General features: G+C 45.9%; 11 protein-coding genes across 16 annotated transcripts; all 11 read left to right on the top strand.

Annotated features, from left to right (window-relative positions):
- Nucleotides 1-1330: 1330 nt before the first annotated feature.
- RB195_010454 (uncharacterized protein) lies at nucleotides 1331-3517 on the top strand (the record flags this gene model as incomplete). Of its 2 annotated transcripts, XM_064191463.1 has the most annotated exons (4): nucleotides 1331-1459; nucleotides 1519-1972; nucleotides 2224-2479; nucleotides 3325-3517. In XM_064191463.1, 4 exons carry the CDS (start codon nucleotides 1331-1333, stop codon nucleotides 3515-3517), a joined length of 1032 nt encoding a protein of 343 aa, XP_064049046.1. The 2 variants fall into 2 exon arrangements, with proteins under 2 accessions (XP_064049046.1, XP_064049047.1); XM_064191464.1 differs by lacking the exon at nucleotides 3325-3517 and having other exon boundaries at nucleotides 2224-2531.
- An 855-nt stretch (nucleotides 3518-4372) lies between these two features.
- Nucleotides 4373-4774, top strand: RB195_010453 (uncharacterized protein; the record flags this gene model as incomplete). The annotated part of the gene is made up of 1 exon (XM_013436523.2): nucleotides 4373-4774. The coding sequence occupies one exon, from the start codon at nucleotides 4373-4375 to the stop codon at nucleotides 4772-4774; it is 402 nt and encodes a 133-aa protein (XP_013291977.2).
- Nucleotides 4434-5010, top strand: RB195_010452 (uncharacterized protein; the record flags this gene model as incomplete). Its single annotated transcript, XM_064191462.1, has 3 exons — nucleotides 4434-4680; nucleotides 4745-4887; nucleotides 4948-5010. The coding sequence occupies 3 exons, from the start codon at nucleotides 4434-4436 to the stop codon at nucleotides 5008-5010; spliced, it is 453 nt and encodes a 150-aa protein (XP_064049045.1).
- Nucleotides 5011-5065: 55 nt separating this feature from the next.
- RB195_010451 (uncharacterized protein) lies at nucleotides 5066-5755 on the top strand (the record flags this gene model as incomplete). Its single annotated transcript, XM_064191461.1, has 1 exon — nucleotides 5066-5755. The coding sequence occupies one exon, from the start codon at nucleotides 5066-5068 to the stop codon at nucleotides 5753-5755; it is 690 nt and encodes a 229-aa protein (XP_064049044.1).
- Nucleotides 5756-6666: 911 nt separating this feature from the next.
- RB195_010450 (uncharacterized protein) lies at nucleotides 6667-7008 on the top strand (the record flags this gene model as incomplete). Its single annotated transcript, XM_064191460.1, has 1 exon — nucleotides 6667-7008. The coding sequence occupies one exon, from the start codon at nucleotides 6667-6669 to the stop codon at nucleotides 7006-7008; it is 342 nt and encodes a 113-aa protein (XP_064049043.1).
- Nucleotides 7009-7187: 179 nt separating this feature from the next.
- On the top strand, nucleotides 7188-7688 carry RB195_010449 (uncharacterized protein; the record flags this gene model as incomplete). The annotated part of the gene is made up of 1 exon (XM_064191459.1): nucleotides 7188-7688. The coding sequence occupies one exon, from the start codon at nucleotides 7188-7190 to the stop codon at nucleotides 7686-7688; it is 501 nt and encodes a 166-aa protein (XP_064049042.1).
- A 117-nt stretch (nucleotides 7689-7805) lies between these two features.
- RB195_010448 (uncharacterized protein) lies at nucleotides 7806-8455 on the top strand (the record flags this gene model as incomplete). Its single annotated transcript, XM_064191458.1, has 2 exons — nucleotides 7806-7987; nucleotides 8035-8455. The coding sequence occupies 2 exons, from the start codon at nucleotides 7806-7808 to the stop codon at nucleotides 8453-8455; spliced, it is 603 nt and encodes a 200-aa protein (XP_064049040.1).
- On the top strand, nucleotides 8105-8455 carry RB195_010447 (uncharacterized protein; the record flags this gene model as incomplete). The annotated part of the gene is made up of 1 exon (XM_064191457.1): nucleotides 8105-8455. The coding sequence occupies one exon, from the start codon at nucleotides 8105-8107 to the stop codon at nucleotides 8453-8455; it is 351 nt and encodes a 116-aa protein (XP_064049041.1).
- A 149-nt stretch (nucleotides 8456-8604) lies between these two features.
- RB195_010446 (uncharacterized protein) lies at nucleotides 8605-13175 on the top strand (the record flags this gene model as incomplete). 2 transcript variants are annotated; one of them, XM_064191456.1, is made up of 3 exons in its annotated part: nucleotides 8605-8682; nucleotides 8748-9504; nucleotides 12976-13175. In XM_064191456.1, the coding sequence occupies 3 exons, from the start codon at nucleotides 8605-8607 to the stop codon at nucleotides 13173-13175; spliced, it is 1035 nt and encodes a 344-aa protein (XP_064049038.1). The 2 variants fall into 2 exon arrangements, with proteins under 2 accessions (XP_064049038.1, XP_064049039.1); XM_064191455.1 differs by lacking the exons at nucleotides 8605-8682; nucleotides 12976-13175 and having other exon boundaries at nucleotides 8748-9560.
- A 787-nt stretch (nucleotides 13176-13962) lies between these two features.
- Nucleotides 13963-14796, top strand: RB195_010445 (uncharacterized protein; the record flags this gene model as incomplete). 2 transcript variants are annotated; one of them, XM_064191453.1, is made up of 1 exon in its annotated part: nucleotides 13963-14796. In XM_064191453.1, the coding sequence occupies one exon, from the start codon at nucleotides 13963-13965 to the stop codon at nucleotides 14794-14796; it is 834 nt and encodes a 277-aa protein (XP_064049036.1). The 2 variants fall into 2 exon arrangements, with proteins under 2 accessions (XP_064049036.1, XP_064049037.1); XM_064191454.1 differs by having other exon boundaries at nucleotides 14035-14796.
- Nucleotides 14797-14811: 15 nt separating this feature from the next.
- Nucleotides 14812-16928, top strand: RB195_010444 (uncharacterized protein; the record flags this gene model as incomplete). Of its 3 annotated transcripts, XM_064191452.1 has the most annotated exons (3): nucleotides 14812-15368; nucleotides 15437-16445; nucleotides 16496-16675. In XM_064191452.1, the coding sequence occupies 3 exons, from the start codon at nucleotides 14812-14814 to the stop codon at nucleotides 16673-16675; spliced, it is 1746 nt and encodes a 581-aa protein (XP_064049035.1). The 3 variants fall into 3 exon arrangements, with proteins under 3 accessions (XP_064049035.1, XP_064049033.1, XP_064049034.1); XM_064191451.1 differs by having other exon boundaries at nucleotides 15437-16928; XM_064191450.1 differs by having other exon boundaries at nucleotides 14962-15368; nucleotides 15437-16928.
- Nucleotides 16929-17999: the final 1071 nt, after the last annotated feature.

Below are 17999 nucleotides of genomic sequence, written 5' to 3'. Positions count from 1 at the left end.
TTGTGTAAGGTGTTTAGAATCTAGGAGTAAATCGTTACGTACTTAGGATGTTTTATTCGTATGATTATAGTTATTATTCGGGTAGTAATTTTAATAGGTATATTTCAACGGTTCAGTGTTCGTTAGCTTTCCTTTCATGCAAGATTTCGATTTCGATTCGTTCGGGATTATTGAAGATTTGCATACGTTTTATTACACGTTTACGATTGCTCGTTAGCACGTATTTCTGTTTCGTTCATCCATTCATTCAATTATCATTATAATAAATATGTCGAACCTGTGTTTGTAGCCCAGTAGCGTCTTCTGGCAAGATACTGCAGTACCCTTGAGACAACAATAGCGCGTTCTAAGAACGAAGAAGTTTCGACATCAGGCGAAGGAAACGGCGCTCACACGTACGAAGGTACCGTACGAAGGGATTACCGGAAACGGACGCGAGACGCAATAGGACAAATAGAGTAGTATACCGCCAGAATAGACCAAGTAACGTGGCAACGATATGCGAGCTCGTACGACCAACTGAAGACACCAGCTAAAAGCTAGATGGATGACTATGAAGAAGATTCAACGAAAGCGGAAGAAGTTCTCAACGCAGCAGGAGTGTATAGCTATATTGCAAGGTCGAGTACGAGCCTTTACGTCACATACAGAAGGAAGTCAAGTGCGGTCGAGCGCCATGGAGGCGAAGCACGATTCAAGGGACTCTCCTATTAGGACTATAATGGTCGACCTACCCACAATTCCCATCCGGAGTTTCACTGGAAACGTATGGGATTGGGACAATTTCTGGACCCTATTTCAAGTCAATGCCCATTCGCAACTACTACAGCCAATCTTCAAGTTTAATTACCTCCTGGGCGCGTCGAAAGGAGAGGCTCACAATGCAGTTAAACAGTTCCAGATCTCAGGCGAGAAATACCTGAACGCTATCGACTTTCTCCACTCGAAATAAGGAGATAGAGAAGAAATAGTGCGCCGGCCGATATTACAATTAGAGACTACTACATTGTGGTCACCGGCAATTAAGGATCAGCGCGTACTCTTGGAGCAGCTGCAGGTCATTGTATCTCAACTAAGAGATAAGGGAGATCACGTGGACAGGCAGTGGATGGTGAGGCACGTATTGTCCAAGTTTTCCGAGAGCATACAGAAAGACGTATTAGAAAGGAAGCACTCCATGAAAAAGTCCTTTTTAATGAAATAGCTTCTTACTTCATTGGATCAACTAATTTCGGAGGAAGAAAAGATTGCGCTTTTCACGTCAAAGAGCACTACAACACCTCAAGCATTATCAGGGAAAGAGAAGCCAAATCTGAAACAATTTGCATGCATGTACGTGGCGAGGACCACGAAGCGATATCGTGTACAAAGTATAGCACGCCCCAGAAAGGGGCTAACTATCTACGGGATTACAAGCTGTGCTTCATTTGTGCATCCCCAGAACACAACACTACGGAGTGTAAGAAGCGCGTGTGTTTCGAGTGTCAAGGAAGACACCATACATCTTGATGTTTCGAGGCGACAGCATCAACACCACGACAGGAGAAACCAGTCTCCGTCGCTGGAGGAAAGGAAAGAGCGAAGGGTAATCACAAACCAAGCTCAACGTCAACGAGGACTCATCAGTTAAGCAATCAGCATCAGGAACAAAACACTGCGCATATCGAACAGCAAGACGACGCAGTAGCTAAACTCCATTCTAGCGAAGACATCTCTGGTATTCGGGAGACATACCTACCGATAGGAGAACTCACCATTATGGACCCCTCAACGCGTAAATTGAGGAAGACAGCGGAACTACTAGATTTGGGTGCCGAGTGTTCTTTCATTGATCAGAAGCTGGCAGAAGAATTATGCTTACCAACATTGAAAACGACAACTTTGCGCATACGAACGTTCGGAGCAAGGCGCATACAGGAATGCATGAGTCGTAAGGTACCGTTGGAGATATTGGACGAAAAAGGAGAACCATGTTCGTTAGAACTTCTCAGTGACAGCACGCTCACTACTGCGAACTCCTCCAGTGCTAGATGAAGATGTCGCGTTTATCATTGAACGCAATCGAAACGTCAATATTACGCAAACGCGTACAGCTGCTAGGCTGTCCGTTTTATTGGGAAGTGACCAACCATGGCAACTCATACGAGAAAACCAAGCTCATATACGTCTTCCATCAGGCTTACTTGTTAACTACCCGGACACTTGTTAACAGGACAAGTCCAGGTAACACAGCAGGTTACTCAAGCCCTGAAAGACGACATGCTCCAAGATGGGGAGAAGTAGTCACGGGAGACCAGGGTGGGAGCGTTTTCCATGGGAAACTCATCGAGCATCCAACCAGAGCCAGCTCTATGGGAGAAGTACTGGCCATGGGAGAAGAAGCTACAGAGGAATTCATGCAACCAGAGAGACGTCCAGGCCTTGATAGAAGAGGAAATATTGAAAAGATTCTTGCACACGATGCAGAAGAGAGAAGACGGTTACTATGCCCGTCTTTCTTGGAAAGAAATTCCCACTGCGTTACCGGATAACAGAGCCATGGAATTACGATGACTCGACACTGTGTGGAATTCGTTCAACAAGAACAAGGAGCTTCTGAACAAGTATAACGATACATTCAAGGAACAGGAGCATTGAATGTCATCGAACTGGTGGACGAAGACATACCGATAGAAGGCAAGATACACTACCTCCCTCATCAAGCTGAGTTAATGCCACAAAAGAACACGACTAAGCTTCAAATAGTTCTTGACGCTTCGGCTCACTTCAAGAATAGTCCTTATTCAAATGATACACTTCACAAAGGACCAGTTCTGCTTCCGAAACTCTATAGACTCCTCCTAGATTCCGCATAGGGCACGTAGTGTTAATCTCGGATGTGGAAAAAGCGTTATTGCAAGTAAAGCTTCAGGAAGTGGATAGAGACGCCACTCGATGTTTCTGGTTACGAGACCACAAAAAACTGCTGAGTACAGACAACCTACGAGTCCATCGGTTCACGCGCGTAAGTTTCGGTTTACTACCATCACCATACCGTTTCTGCTAGCGGCTACCACATATTATCATTTGGACCAGTATCGAAACAGTGTCGATCTGGTAAAGGAAACCAAGGAGAACCTTTACGTCGACAATCTACTCTTGACGAAAAAAAAAAAACAAACGAATTGTTGCAAGTGCAACTGCATCAATATACGACCCCATGGGTTGGATGTTGCTTTTAGTACATAAGGCGAAGTTGTTCCTGCAATAACTATGGAAAGACGAACTGGATCGGGACAAATTGCTGCCAGAAGATCGCAGAGATGAGTGGGAAACCATTTCCAGGGACATAGATGGATTTCGAAGGAACAAGCCGCGATTTCTAATGCCGAAAATGTCAAAAGCACAGTTGATCATATGTGCGGATGCCAGCAGTGACGCGTGCGCGTATCTACGTTTCTCATCGTCAGCAAATTTGATCATGGCAAAAGCAAAATTAGCTCGCCTGAAGTCAAAGATGACTATACCGAAACTGTAACTGAATGCGTTGAAACTGGGAACAAGATTGACCAATCCCGTTCTATCGCAAATCTCGTCAATTATCGCAATTGAGCGTGTAATCATCCTATCAGGTTCCGAAATGGCACTAAACTGGATCGGATCAAAACAAAGTCAATACACGAGTCCACTCGTCAAGAATAGCGTGGTTGAGATACGTAGCGTTATCGACCATCTCGAAGAACGAGAATAGTGGGTACAAATTGGACTGAATACCTCTCAGGAGAATCTAGCAGAGCAGATTGTGTCACCAGAGGCGTAGACAAACCACAGTTCTATGACCACCTATGGTGGAATGGGCCTCGGTTTCTAGCACAGCCCATGGAGGACAGTGAGTGCGCGTATAGACCTACAACACTCAAACACATGGATAACGGAGCGACCAATTTGCAAGACTCGGATAATAATAATGTGAAGGACCAGAATGCACCAGAGTCTTCGCTCAGTCAAAATCAGCATATGCCGATATCTTTCACGAGATCCGGAAGTAGGATTTCCGCAGTATTCAAAAAGTCGTAGCATTCACCTTGCGCTTCATTCAGAAGCTAATTACGCGTGCAAACAGGAAATGGGCCTTATCTATCAAACTTTCTCCGCTGTTTGACGAATCAATTCCAAGAGAGTCTCATGTTCCGAGTGGAATGGAGACAAAATTGGCATGTAAAGTCATAGTGAAGTAACACCAGCTTGCATGGATAAGTTCTATGACACTAACAGCACTTCGTCATCTTAATCCTTATACGGATCACCAAGAAATTGTTCGCTGTAAAGGACGCCTAGGAAGAAACGCGTTGAATGAGCAAGCCAAGTTCCCAATGTAGGTTCTGCAGAAGACATGGCATGGACATGGAAGACATTATCAAGACTGGTTATCACGGACTGCCATCGAGAGCGTCATGTCCGAATCAGATATACTATGTATCGCGTACGAGAACGATACTGGATTCCAAAACTACGAGCTGAAGAGGTTGATACGTTTGGATCTGGTACCAGGAGTTTCAGCAGTAGCATTCCTAAAGATGTTACGCCGATTTTTTGCAAGGAGAGATGCACCACAGACCATTACGAGCGACAATGCTATCACGTTTGCGTTAGGCGATGTCGTTCTACTAGGATGCTTCGAAACAGCAGGGAACGACCCGAGTGTGGCTGGGGAAATAAACTACCAAACGTCAAATTCGGTGGATCTAAAATATTCCTTATCCAGCATGGCAAGGAGGTGTATATGAGCGCTTAATCAGGTCGGTCAAGCTGGAAATGTACAAATCGCTAGGGAAAATGACCCGTTCAAAGGAACAGTTGGGAACTCTTATCATCGAAATCAAAGGCATGCTAAATACGCGACCTCTGGTATGCGTGGAAGCAGAGAACGATTCACAGCGCATTTTACGCCCTATACACTTCATTCAGAACAAGTTTGAAATACCATCCCTGCTTCAATCAGGAGACGCCCAGGTAGACGATCCCGACTAATGCAACACCAGCAGAACGGCTAGCTTCACAGACGAAGCTACAAGTGATACAGGCCATGGAAAGTTCCAACAAGATAGCAGAACAATTTTGGCAGCAATGGCAACAGCAGTACTTGACGTCTCTACGAGAGAAGTACCAGCGAGAGGTAACAACTAAGCGCGGATCGCGTATTACTCCAAAGGAGGGACAAGAAGTGTTGATCTGTGACGCACTACAACCTCGACACACAAGGAAAATGGGTCGCGTGGATGAGGCATCGGTAGTACTACCTTCACGTAGGAGAGTCAGGAGATCACTAAATCTGTTGGTGCCTCTGGAGCTCGATGACGTGGAAACGAACGAGGATCTGGAAGCGACGTCACCTCAGCAAACTCCGGGGAGTTCGTCGGAAACTACACAGGAAACCATGGTAGACGATCTACCACTAGGAACGGAACCGTCACGTTATAACCCTCATCAGACGAGAAGGTTGGACCACAGCAAACTGACGCGCAATTTGGGCACTGTGTCGGTTATGTCTGTAACATGTACAGCCGTGGTGTCAGAAGGAAGTACCACGGCACGAGAACTTCAAAGTACATCTCAGAATGGAAGCATACAGAGCCGTAAATTCTCATCTTCAGACTTCACAATTTCACTCAATATCGGACAACGTATCGGCATTCTTCATGGACAGGGTATGTTCGGTCAGTTTTTACGAAATGGCACATATTCAATTGGAGGAATTGGGGGACGTACTCCGTGACCTTCTAGTGCACTTAGTGCGTCTATCACAACCGAATCGAAACAGGGTCCCAATCAAGGCGGGTCGGAGTGACGGAAAGCCGTCCTTAGGAAAATCATTAATGAAAGACACGGCCCGAAACTGCGCGCGCCGTCTGCGCCTCCCCAAACGCCACACTATCACGCTCCTCGAGTATCGATTTTTGGGACGAGACATGATGGAACGGCGGGAAACAGCATCAGTTGCGCTCGAGCGATGGAGGGGATGGGCTGGGGAGCGGTAGATAAGGGGACATGCTTACGTTAAGTTCCCTTTATGTAAGGTGTTGAAAGCCTAGGAGTAAATCATCGTTGTGTACTTAGAATGTTTTATATGATATATGATATGATTATAATTATTATACGGGTAGTAATTTTAATAGGTATATGGAGGTTGTCCACGGATCTCCCTCACTAGAGGGATCACAGCCGGTTAGTCGCGAGGCTACGTGGCGCGTCCCCGGGTGGCGGATAGAGGGCTAATCGCGGACCAAAAGCGACCTTGTACTTGCCCAGAGACGCAGGTGGATTCAGGGGATAGACTTCCTGTTTCTGCTGAGGCAGGACTGACTCATGACATCCTTGTATCCCGCACGTCGGTCCGGCCAAAAGCCTGCAATCAAGTGACTGGGAGGTGCAAGGGAGGCGGTTTGGAGTCGCCTCCAACAAATAAGCTCCACATGTCCACACCGGGAGAACGAAAGTTCTCCCAGAAACTCATGGGACTAGAGACTTGCAACCTCTAGTCCCATGAGTTTCTGGGGTTTTAACATTTTTACGCAAAACAAGTAATAGAAAAGAGCTCCTGATTCCGGAGGAAAGCCTGGTACGGCAGCGAAAGGTAAGACGGGGTTGCAGGAGTCATGTAGGCTACCAAAACGGAAAAGGACAAGGATGGCGATCTGTACTTATAACGCACGTACGCTTGCATCGGAAGCGGCCATCGAAGATCTGATGATGCAAGCCAAGAAGATCAAGTACGACGTCATCGGACTGACCGATACGAGACGACGTCACCCTCTCAACGCCGTATATGAAACTGGAGAAGAACTGTTCTTAGGAACATGCGACAGGAGAAGTGTTGGTGGAGTTGGCGTCCTCGTCAACACGAGTATGGCAAAGGACATCGACTCTTTTGAACAACTTACGAGCCGAATCGGACGTCTGCGGATGAGAAGATGTGGCCCAACACCAGCTTTGACTGTCTTCGTCGCTTACGCTCCAACATCAAGCTAAGAAGAAGAAGAAGAAGTCGAAGCTTTCTATATGGACCTGGAGAAGTTCTACCGAGATGACCATGCCTTCTACAAGGTCATAATTGGCGATTTCAATGCCAAGGTTGACCCAAGAAGAACGCCGGAGGAACTTTACATCGGGACCCTTTACACGGCCTACAATGGAATGACCAGGGGGAGATGCTCTCCGAGTTCATCATGACGACTAAGACCATCCATGGGAACTCGCAATTCCAGAAGCCCTCCTCTCTACGCTGGAGGTGGGAGTCACCCAGTGGAGGGTATCGTAATGAAATAGACCACATCATCATCAATAAAAGGTTCTGCCTGACGGACGTCGGTGTTGTACCAAAGTTCTATACGGGGTCGGACCATCGCCTCCTCCGAGGGAGATTTTCCTTCACAAGGAGAGCAGAGAAAGCCGCCAAGTTCAGAGAGAGAAATCCCAGGACTACCATCAACTCGGATCTCTTCGCTACGCTAGCCGGCTTTTGGGAAGATTCCGCAATGGACAATATCGACGAGGAATATGACCGGCTTGTTGAACACCTTCACGATTGCGCGAAGAAGGCTGAGAGTTTTAAAACCACCAAGAGGCGCCTGTCTCTTGAAACTCTTGAGTTGATACGCCAGCGTGGAGCAGCACGAGCCGCAGGGAACCAAAAACTCGCAAGGCTTTGAAGAGAGGCGATAAAGGAAGACCTTAAAGAGAGAAGAGCAGAAGTGTTGGCTGAAGCTGCAGAGGCGGGGAAAAGCATCCGCTATGCCCGTTGAGACTTCGCCAGTCGCAAGACGAGGATGACTGCTCTCCGGAACCCAAAGGGAACAGCCATTGCATCGAGAAGGGGGATGGAGAAAATCATCTACGACTTCTACTCTGATCTCTTCGACAGCCATGTCCACTTACCTCCTCACCATCTGAGGGAAGATGGACAAGTCATTCCAGAGGTTCTCCCGTCCGAAATACGACATGCTATCATGTCAGTAAGAAATCGTACGGCACCCGGTCCCGACAGAATAAGACCAGAACGCCTGAAGAGCCTTCCGCCAGTACTCATCAACACCCTGGCGAGGCTCTTTACACGTTATCTGTCGGAATGTTTGTTGTTCCTAAACAGTGGAAGACCAGCAAGACCGTGTTGTTGTATGAAAAGGGAGATCCACATGACATCGGCAACTATCGTCCAATCTGCCTACTGTCCGTCATCTACAAGCTCTTTACAAGAGCAATCCTTAATAGGATTGAAAAAGTCTTGGATGAAGGACAGCCATGCGAGCAAGCAGGGTTTCGAAAAGGATTCAGCACGATTGACCACATTCACACTGTTTCGAAACTCATCGAGGTATCACGAGAGTACAAGATGCCGCTCTGTCTCACCTTCATCGACTTGAAAAAGGCCTTCGACTCAGTTGAGACGGAAGCGGTCGTGGAAGCCTTGGACAACTAAGGCGTCCCTACTCAGTACATAAAGGTACTTCGAGAGTTGTACAGTAACTTCACGACCGGAATTTCGCCATTCTACAAGAACATCATCATTGGGTCCGACAGGGTGATACAATTCCGCCCAAAATATTCACAGCCACCCTCGAGAACGCAATGCGAAAGTTGGAATGGGACGACATGGGAGTGAAGGTTGATGGTCGGCAGCTACACCATTTGCGCTTTGCTGATGATGTACTTATAACACCTAGCATCAGCCAAGCGAAACGAATGCTGACCGAATTCGACGAAACATGTAGATGCATGGTCTTCAGCTGAATCTACAAAAGACGATGTTCATGCGGAACGGATGGGTCTCGGATGCCCCATTCAAGCTCAACGGAACGAACATATCCGAATGCACCAGCTACGTTTATCTGGGTCGGGAACTAAACATGATGAACGACCTGACCCCCGAGCTGGGCAGGAGGAGACGAGCGGGTTGGAGAGCGTACAAGAGCATCGAGGATGTAGTGAAGAAGACCAGGAACACCCGGCTCCGTGCTCACCTCTTCAACACTAGCGTACTTCCTGCTTTGACCTATGCTTCGAAAACCTGGGCATTTCGCAAGCAGGAAGAAAACGCGGTGAGCGTCATTGAACGCGCAATTGAGAGAGTGATGCTAGAAGTATCCCGTTTCACGCAAGTGAGGGACGGGATTCGAAGTTCTCTCCCACGTCAGCGATCGAAGATTAGAGACGTCGCCGCGTTTGCCAAGGAAAGTAAAATAAGGTGGGCCGGACACGTGATGCGCGTTAATGACAACCGTTGGACCAGAGCCGTGAGCGACTGGGTTCCCCGCAATATTAAGCGCACTACAGGAAGACCGCCGACCCGATGGTCAGATTTCTTCACGAAGTCCTTCAAAGAAAATATGATGCTCTTCGTGTCCCACGCGAAAGGAAGAACCACTGGGCTACTCTGGCACGCGATCGGGACAAATGGAAGAATTACTGGCGCCCGCTCGACCAGTTCGAAGACCAACGGGAGTCAAGGTGATCAAGGTGATGGAGGTTGTGAGTTGATATGTTGTTTCATATTCTGTATTTTCATTATCGCGAGATTCCGTTGATGTTTATGTTATTGTTTTGTTATTAGAGATACAAAGGTTTAGTTTTCCAAGTTTGAAATATCTTGTAGCACGTCGGTTTTCACCGCACATACCGTGTGGCAAGAATTCAAGGCAAGCAAACTCTGGCGTGTCCACAAACATTGTACCATCAATTGCCAAAAAATTCCAATTCAAAACCTCTAAAATTCTCGATCGAAAAATAAATTTTGGTGCAAGACTTTCGGAAAATCAGTGTATTCAACACAGAAGTTTGCTCAGACTAGAATCACATATTCATTGAAGCCAGCATACCACGAAATCTACGATGTTGTGATCTCTTTTTCTGACGAAAAGATAGGATTAGGGTGTATATCGCGCGTATAAACGTGGTAACGTTCAAATCCTCCAAATTGTTCAGAAAAACGTCGTCGAGAACGGTTTTCACATTCGAAATCTCCCACGGCGCACCTAACAATGCTCCACTCGTGTGCGTTACCTATGGTGTGTTCGCTTTAAAGCATAACAGAGCCTCAATAATGATGTATCGGAAATGAGGCTGCGATCTCCAACATAGCCACTGCGTCTTAGTTTCCAATAGTATCGTCGCATTCATCGGCACCAAACCCAAGCCGTTGCCAACAGCTCTCGCAAATACTGTTTTCAATCCGTAAATTCCTACCTCAACACAGGAAAATGCAATGTTCTTATTCCAGTAAGCATATGCGATTGATGGGAAATGACACTTGTTAAGCTTGCAAAATTACTCTCTCCCCTGAAATGACTATTATACAATATCATCGTAAGCACTACTCTTTTACGATCTGTGCGAGTTGGAATATCCCAATTTTTAGACCACCCCTCATAAAACCGATACGCCCAGTTCCTTGTACACTTTTTGTGTATTGTATTCATACAGATGCGGTGGTATGTTATCGAGATGAACGTTCATTTGCATCATTCTTGCCGTGTGATCATGTGATCAAACTGTTGTCAAAAAATATTACAGCCGTTGAACCATTAACTCAGTGCCAACGAGGGTCAAGCGTGCGACAGAGGGTCGTAAGAGGGGTGTCAGGGCAGGAGGGGGTCGTAAGGGTTGTCAGAAAAGGGGAAACAGTGAAGAGAGCAGGAAGAAAAGACGAGGGAATAGTCGATTTTAAGTACATATACATTAAGGGATATGAAATGCTAGAAAAACAGACGGCGTGAAGTACTTTTTAAAGATTTTGCTGGTATAAATCCACACCTTTTGGTCCGTAGCTAGCTGTAGAAAGTACTAAACAAAGACGGATTAGGATAAATACGAGGGATTGTAAGTGCGAAGACAAGAAAAAGAGTGTAAATTATACAATGCGTTCCGAACAAAGCCTAGCGATCTTGCTTTAAAGTGAGTTGGTCAAGAAAACTTCGCAAAAATGAAAATATTGAGTATGAGAGGAATCAAAAAGATTGAATATCTGATATCAACAGTCAGTTGTCAATCTGAGGACAAACCATCAAATAACGAATTAATTATAGCACATTATAAATAATATGAAAGAAGTTGTGAATATAATGAAATAGAAAGCAGTGTTTTAATTGCACGTGGCCAAATAAAAATCTTGATCCTCTTTAGAATTTAACATGCTGTCATAACCATCAGATCTAAGAATTACAAATTTCTGTGTTGTTATTTTATTTTCAAGAAATGGAACTAGCCAGAGGTAACTTCGTATTCGGTACTAAGAGGCCGTAGGAGAAAAACTTCATTTCTTTCATAGTTTGAATATTGCTTCGACACTCCTTCATTACAAGCAATAAAATGTATTATGGATACTCCACGGAAAAGCACTTTGTGCACTACGACTATTTGAAGGCGCAGTGTGATGTTCCCCTCTTTTTATTGCAGCTTTAGAGATTAGAGACCAATCCCGACAAAAGAGGGATTTCTGCATTGAGTGTACGAGAGCTAAAAGAGCACATTTCTCATCCGACACTGACGAATTTATTCTATGATTTAAAAAGCAATTTCGATGCAGCTACTGAGCGAAAAAAAGACATCTACAGGCGCAAATAGGGATAAGATTAGTACAAAGAAGGCTTAACGCGTTTCTAAATATGGACTCTCAAAGTGAACTTTATGCGATAAAGGTGGCTGTAGAGAAAGAGAAAGATTTCTTTTAAATTTTTGGAGGGAGAGATTTGCATTGCAGATTTGCAAAAGGCAATTTGACCTTTTTATATAGTATTCATAGAAAACGGCCACGTTTGTCTTCCTCCGTCTCTTCTGTAATCCGGTATTCATATTTATTTCAAGCTACTAAAGTTCGACCTGTCCAACACTAATTTTCAATCAGGGCCTAATTCTAATCGCTAAAATGACTTTAAATAACACCTTGATGCGGTGAGCAGTGCTCTAAATACAATTTTAGAAAACTGCCAGTGAAATGTTTTTCTCAATAGTTTTCTCCAGTTTTGCAAAATCAAGATTCCGGCAGGCATCGTTTTCTCAACCGTTCTTTTTCATTGTCAATGAGTAAAAGTGTGAGGAAATAGTAGGAAATAGTGTGAAATGGTTTTTGTTTTCTATGTTGTTCTCACTCCTAGCACTCTATATTAATATCCATTGTAGGGGTATTTAATAGTATTTGCTACATTATAGTACTTTTGTTATTATTAGGCGTCCAATTTGTTTATTTAATTCTGTACATTTTGACCAATTTTTCATTGCTGTGAGCAGCTATAATAGAAATAACGAGATGAGTGGGTCATTTTCTGGAGGGTCTCCTTGAGGGTAGAAGGGTGGAAGGGGGGGGGGGGTCATTTTCTGGAGGGTCTCCTTGAGGGTAGAAGGGTGGAGGGGGGAGGGGGGGGGGTTCATTTTCAGGAGGGTTTTTTCCCAACTACACGCTTGGCCCTGGTGCCAATATATGACCACATTCAAAAGTACTGTGAAGGGAGCAAATTCATGAAAGTTCGACCTTCTTTGAACCTTGGAATAATAACAGCATCTTGTCGATTGTCAATGTGAAGCAAGAGCTAAGATTATTAACCGCTTAATCTCGCCTGGGTGCGGAACAAGAGGTACCCACGCAAATCGGGTCACCTGCCCTGACAGCGCCGTGCGCCTCTGCGTAAGGGGGCGTATCGTTAGGTACCTGCCAAGAGTGGATCAGTGCAGTTAACCTAGTGCAACGGATCGCGAATTCTAATGCCTACATTGCCACTTTACCGTGTAGGCCATGTTTTAGTGCGCAGTGAGAATATGCTACAGTGGATGATCGAAAAAAATCAATTTCTGTTTGTCTTTCATAACCGACATCGTGGGTAGAGCAATGCTGACTAGTCTGATAAGAAGCGGTCTCGTAGATCCAGTGAGAATTGTGGAATTATCTCTCACAAATCTCAAGAAGCAATTAGTTCGAAATAGAATGTACGATCTTCTGCCTATCTCCAGACTGGGCAATATGCCCATTCGACAAGAAAGGCGACTGCATGGTCTCTGGTATAATCTATCTAATTTCGTACAAAGTATGTGGGGAACAATACATCGGCGAAACAGCGCGACCACTTAGTGCTCTCATTGAAGAACATCCAAATGTCCATTCAACATCCGAATGCCGCGACCCCTCTCGGAACTCATCGCAGACAATGTAATCAAAATGCTCTTTTCTGCGTAGCTGCCACTATCCTATCGTAATTGTTGGTCGAAGAACTACATAGATGTTTTTGATAAACGCAAAAGAGAATGAAGAGAAATGAACAGTGCAACAACACGGCTACTGAGGTAAGCGCAACGATTTGGGATACTTTAGTTCTTTATTCCGGGCGTAATGTCTCAGGGAAAGATGACTTGTTCTGGATGAGACATTCGAAAGGATATGTTGCACATGTTCTGACTTTCCAGGCTCTGACGAATGCGACAACGCCAAAATGTTCGTCTTGATAAACATTGTCAACAATCTTGGCTCTTGTTTCACACTGACAATCGATAAGGAAGCAAATCCCTTCGCATCAAGGTAGCTTCGTTCTGCGCCCTCGCACACTGAAATCCTCTTTTAAAGTTGTTGCAGCTGAATAGGTAAGATCTTACATATCTTCCCAGTAGCTTTTCGAACCACTCAACCACCTACTTCCTAGCATAGCCAAGAGATATTTTACGAATAATGGACATAATAACATTCTGCTGCAAATCCTACCTCACGCCTCAAAGCGGCGCAGCGGTGGCCCTGGCCGTCGGGCAGCTATGGTGGCGAGACTTCGTCTCGGCAGGTTCAACCATGCCACAAAGGTGTCCGGCTAGTAGCCCGGTCCTTGGGCCAAGGCTACAGGCTAGCTAAGTGGGGAGGTAGTACGACGATTCCGGTGCCAGGCTGCTAGCTTGCTAGTGCGACAAGCCGACCGAGGACAACACCCCCGTCGTGTCATACTGCTAATGTCTACTATGTGTTCTTCAGAAGCTAGGGCGTACCCCAGAAGCGACGCGCATTGTCCTCGCCCGGGCAATGTGGCAAATATGCGAGGGCTACCGGCTAGAGGACAAAGCCGGCCAAAGAAGTTAGTCCGCCATCGCCAGCAACATCCAGTGCGCTTGGCAACACTTAACGTTGGGACGCTTACTGGAAGAAGTCGTGAACTGGCAGACAGTCTCAGAAAACGCCGTGTTGACATATGTTGTGTACAGGAGACTCGCTGGAAAGGCTCCAAGGCAAGGGAATTAGGCGATGGCTACAAGCTGATCTACCACGGCACATCAAATCGCAACGGCGTTGGTATCATATTGAACGAGTCGTTTAGAAATAGCGTCACAGCGGTGGATCGACCATCAGATCGCTTGATGGCTGTAAAAGTAGATACAGGAGAAGTGGAATTGCGAGTCGTCTCTGCTTATGCGCCACAGATGGGCTGTAGTGAAGAAGAGAAGGCGTGCTTTTGGGAAGATCTGGAGCAGTACGTCCAATCCCTGGAAAGCGAAGAAGTACTTTTAATCGGAGGAGACTTCAACGGACATGTCGGTTCCCGGAAAGACGGATTCGAGAGTTGTCATGGTGGATACGGCTATGGAGCTCGTAACGACGACGGGTTGCGAATCCTGGAGTATGCTGTTGCAAGTGACTTGATCATTGCTAACACGCAGTATCAGAAAAGAAAATCGCATTTGATCACGTACACCAGCGGCGGTCGTGAAACACAAATAGATTTCTGGATGTTACGCCGACGAGATCGCCGACTTCTGCAGGATTCAAAAGTCATTCCTACAGATCATGTCGCTGCCTAACACCATCTGCTCGTTATGGACTTGAAAATCTCCCGTCCAAGGAAGAGACATCCAAGGACTGAAACACAGCGCATCAAATGGTGGAATCTGAAGGATCGAAAGGAGGTATTTTTCGCGTCCGTGGCTCCATCTACACTTCCCCACCCTACTCGTAGTGTGGAGGAAATGTGGTTGTCTACTTCCAGCGTTATACTCTTGACCGCGGAAAACACTCTGGGAAAGACGACTCTAGGTAAGCCAAAGGTACAAAAGGCTACGTGGTTTTGGAACGAGGAAGTTCAGGCGGCAATTCGTGAGAAGAAGTCCAAGTATAAGCTCTGGTGGAGGACGCGTCAGCCTGAAGATCGGGGTGCTTACCTAGCGGCGAAGAGGGAGGCTAAGAAGGCAGTCTCCAAGGCGAAGTCGGACCGCTACAAGGCTGTGTACGACATGCTTGATACCAGAGAAGGCGAGTGGGCAGTGTATCGTTTAGTCAGAGCACGTCATCGCTCAACGTTGGATATGGAGCACACCAAGATCGTTAAGGGAGCTGATGGAGCCGTTCTGCGCCGCTCTGGTCAGATCCTGGAGAGGTGCGAGAGTACTACAACCACTTGTGTAACGAAGAGTTCTGTCATCCTCCCATCCCAGCCGTTCCCAGTGTCGAGGGCCCTGTTCTACCAATTACTGCCGTCGAAGTCAGTGCTGCCCTCGCAAAAATGAAGTCGAACAAGGCAACCGATGACATACCTGTTGATATCTGGAAGCTGCTAGGAGATCGAGGGTCCATGTGGCTCGCAACTCTATTTAACAAGATCGTTGCAGAAGGACGGACTCCAGACGTTTGGCAAACTTCCGTGACCGTGCCTGTCTGGAAAGGGAAAGGAGACATTGCTGACTGCACCTCGTACAGGCCTATACGACTGCTCTGCCATACGATGAAGATTTTTGAGCGTGTCCTGGAAGCTCGTCTGAGGAAAATTGCTAGCGTTTCACTCAACCAGTGCGGTTTTGTGAAGGACTGCAGCACTACAGATGCTATCCATGCTGTCCGAATCCTCCTGGAGAAACATCGAGAGAAGAACCGCAGCGTGCATCTTGCTTTTCTCGATCTCGAGAAAGCTTTCGACCGTGTCCCACATGAGCTGTTATGGATGTCCATGAGGTCGCATAGAGTACCAGAAGAATATGTACGGTGGACGAAGCTGCTTTGTGCGAAGCCTACCAGCGTTGTACGATGTGCTGTTGGAACAAGCAGGCCCTTCCCTGTACGAGTAGGGGTTCATCAGGGTTCATCCCTCTCACCTCTGCTGTTCGTACTGTGCATGGACACGATAACGAAGGAAATCCAGAAGCAGCATCCGTGGACTCTACTCTTTGCCGACGATGTCATGCTCGCGTCGGAGTCTCGAGATAATCTTCAGAAACAAGTGCAGTCTTGGAAGGATCAGCTGCAGCAATATGGATTGCGCCTCAACACATCAAAAACTGAGCACATGGAGTGCGGACCAAGGATAGAGGATGGTTCAATTCGTGTTGATGGCACCGAATTAAACAAGGTGAACTGCTTCAAGTACCTTGGATCCAAAGTGACTTCCACAGGCGACATTGATCAAGAAGGTCGAGCACGTGTTAATGCTGCATGGATGAAATGGAAAATAGCAACAGGGGTACTGTGCGACAAGAAAGTCCCTGTTCGACTGAAGTCGAAGATTTACAGGACGGTTGTGCGTCCTGTTGCCCTTTACGGATGCGAGTGCTGGCCGACAACGAAAGCCTTGGAAAGAGTGCTGCACGCTATGGAGATGCGGATGTTGAGGTGGACGATAGGTGTAACGCTAAAAGAGAAAGTATCGAACGACACTGTGCGCTCCATCTTCGGTGTCGTCCCGATAACTGAGAAGATGAAGGAGGCGCGACTGAGATGGTTTGGTCACGTATTGCGGCGGGAGGAAGATTCTGTTGCCAAAACCGCTCTGAAGCTCGACGTTTCAGGAGTGAGGCCGCGCGGGAGGCCAAAGATTCGCTGGTTAGACCGTGTGAAGCTGGATATGATAGATGCACGTTTGTGTACGGCTGATGCAATGGATAGAACCAAATGGAAGACAAGAAGCAGAAAAGCGGACCCTGCAACAACGCGGGACAAACGCTAGGAAGAAGAAGAAGAAGGACATAATAACAAGTCATCATTTGACTGTCCTGGTTGATTTCTGTAGCCGCAAGGGCATTCTTGTTTATAACAACCTTCTAAATTTATCGCACTAAGTCCTTCCTTATTCGGTTGTTCTATATCTTCTATCAACTTTACCAAGGAAGGCAAGAATTTGGAACTTGGAAGGTAGTACCTATATTGCAAGTCTAGAGCTGCCATTCATAATGAAAGGAAACTTAGGAAACCAACTGATGTTTAGATTCTCCATACATGCTGGAACAGTCTTAAACGTGGATTACGGGGAAGAAGTTACGAGTGAATCATTCCGTAGCTGTGAAGGCACTTCCGACGAAAAAGCAGAATGCCCCGCATATTCCTCTGAGCAAGAAGAATAGTTTCTCATCACTTTTCTTTATCAGTGCGAGGAGAAATCTAAATTTCTTCCTCACAACACTCAAACATTTCCAGAAAACATGAGGGACAGGCACACGGGCAGTTTGCAAGAATCCACTGAAAGTAATCGCAAATTAAAGAATTGCAAGTTTGCTGCCTGATTACGATGTCGCTAAAATGAAACGGCTACACAACGTGAACAGGATGCCAAAGAAACTGTTGTAAATATATAACGTAGGGAAAAAAAAGAAAGATAGTGACATTTTATGACATTTAACTACAAAAGACACCCAACATTATCATATAAGAAATTGAGAAAAATACCCTTTAGCAAAAAAGCAAAACGGGTGAAATTCCGGAGCTCCAAACTTCTGGAGGAATAGCACTACAGAGCAAAACCACAATCGAAGTTCTTTTACCAAGTAGTAAAGATAGAAACGACTTTTTAAGGACTGCAGACAAGTTCATCGAATCATTTATTTTCGCGATATTCGTTAATACACAAGTCATTCATACTATAAGTGTTAACAAGAACATACCTTAGGAACATGCACAACTTTTAAGGAAAAGATACAAAAGGCACCCAATAGGCAATGGTCGTTTGCATATCACAAAAGGAGTAATCACAAAGGAAATCACAATAACTGGGGATCACAAATGTGAACGCAGCACGGAAATA

The sequence above is a fragment of the Necator americanus genome, chromosome III (genome assembly GCF_031761385.1).
Source record: "Necator americanus strain Aroian chromosome III, whole genome shotgun sequence".
In the NCBI taxonomy this organism is placed as follows: Eukaryota; Metazoa; Nematoda; class Chromadorea; order Rhabditida; family Ancylostomatidae; genus Necator; species Necator americanus.
Note: the sequence above shows the minus strand (reverse complement) of the source record. Positions and strands in the feature narration are given on the sequence as shown.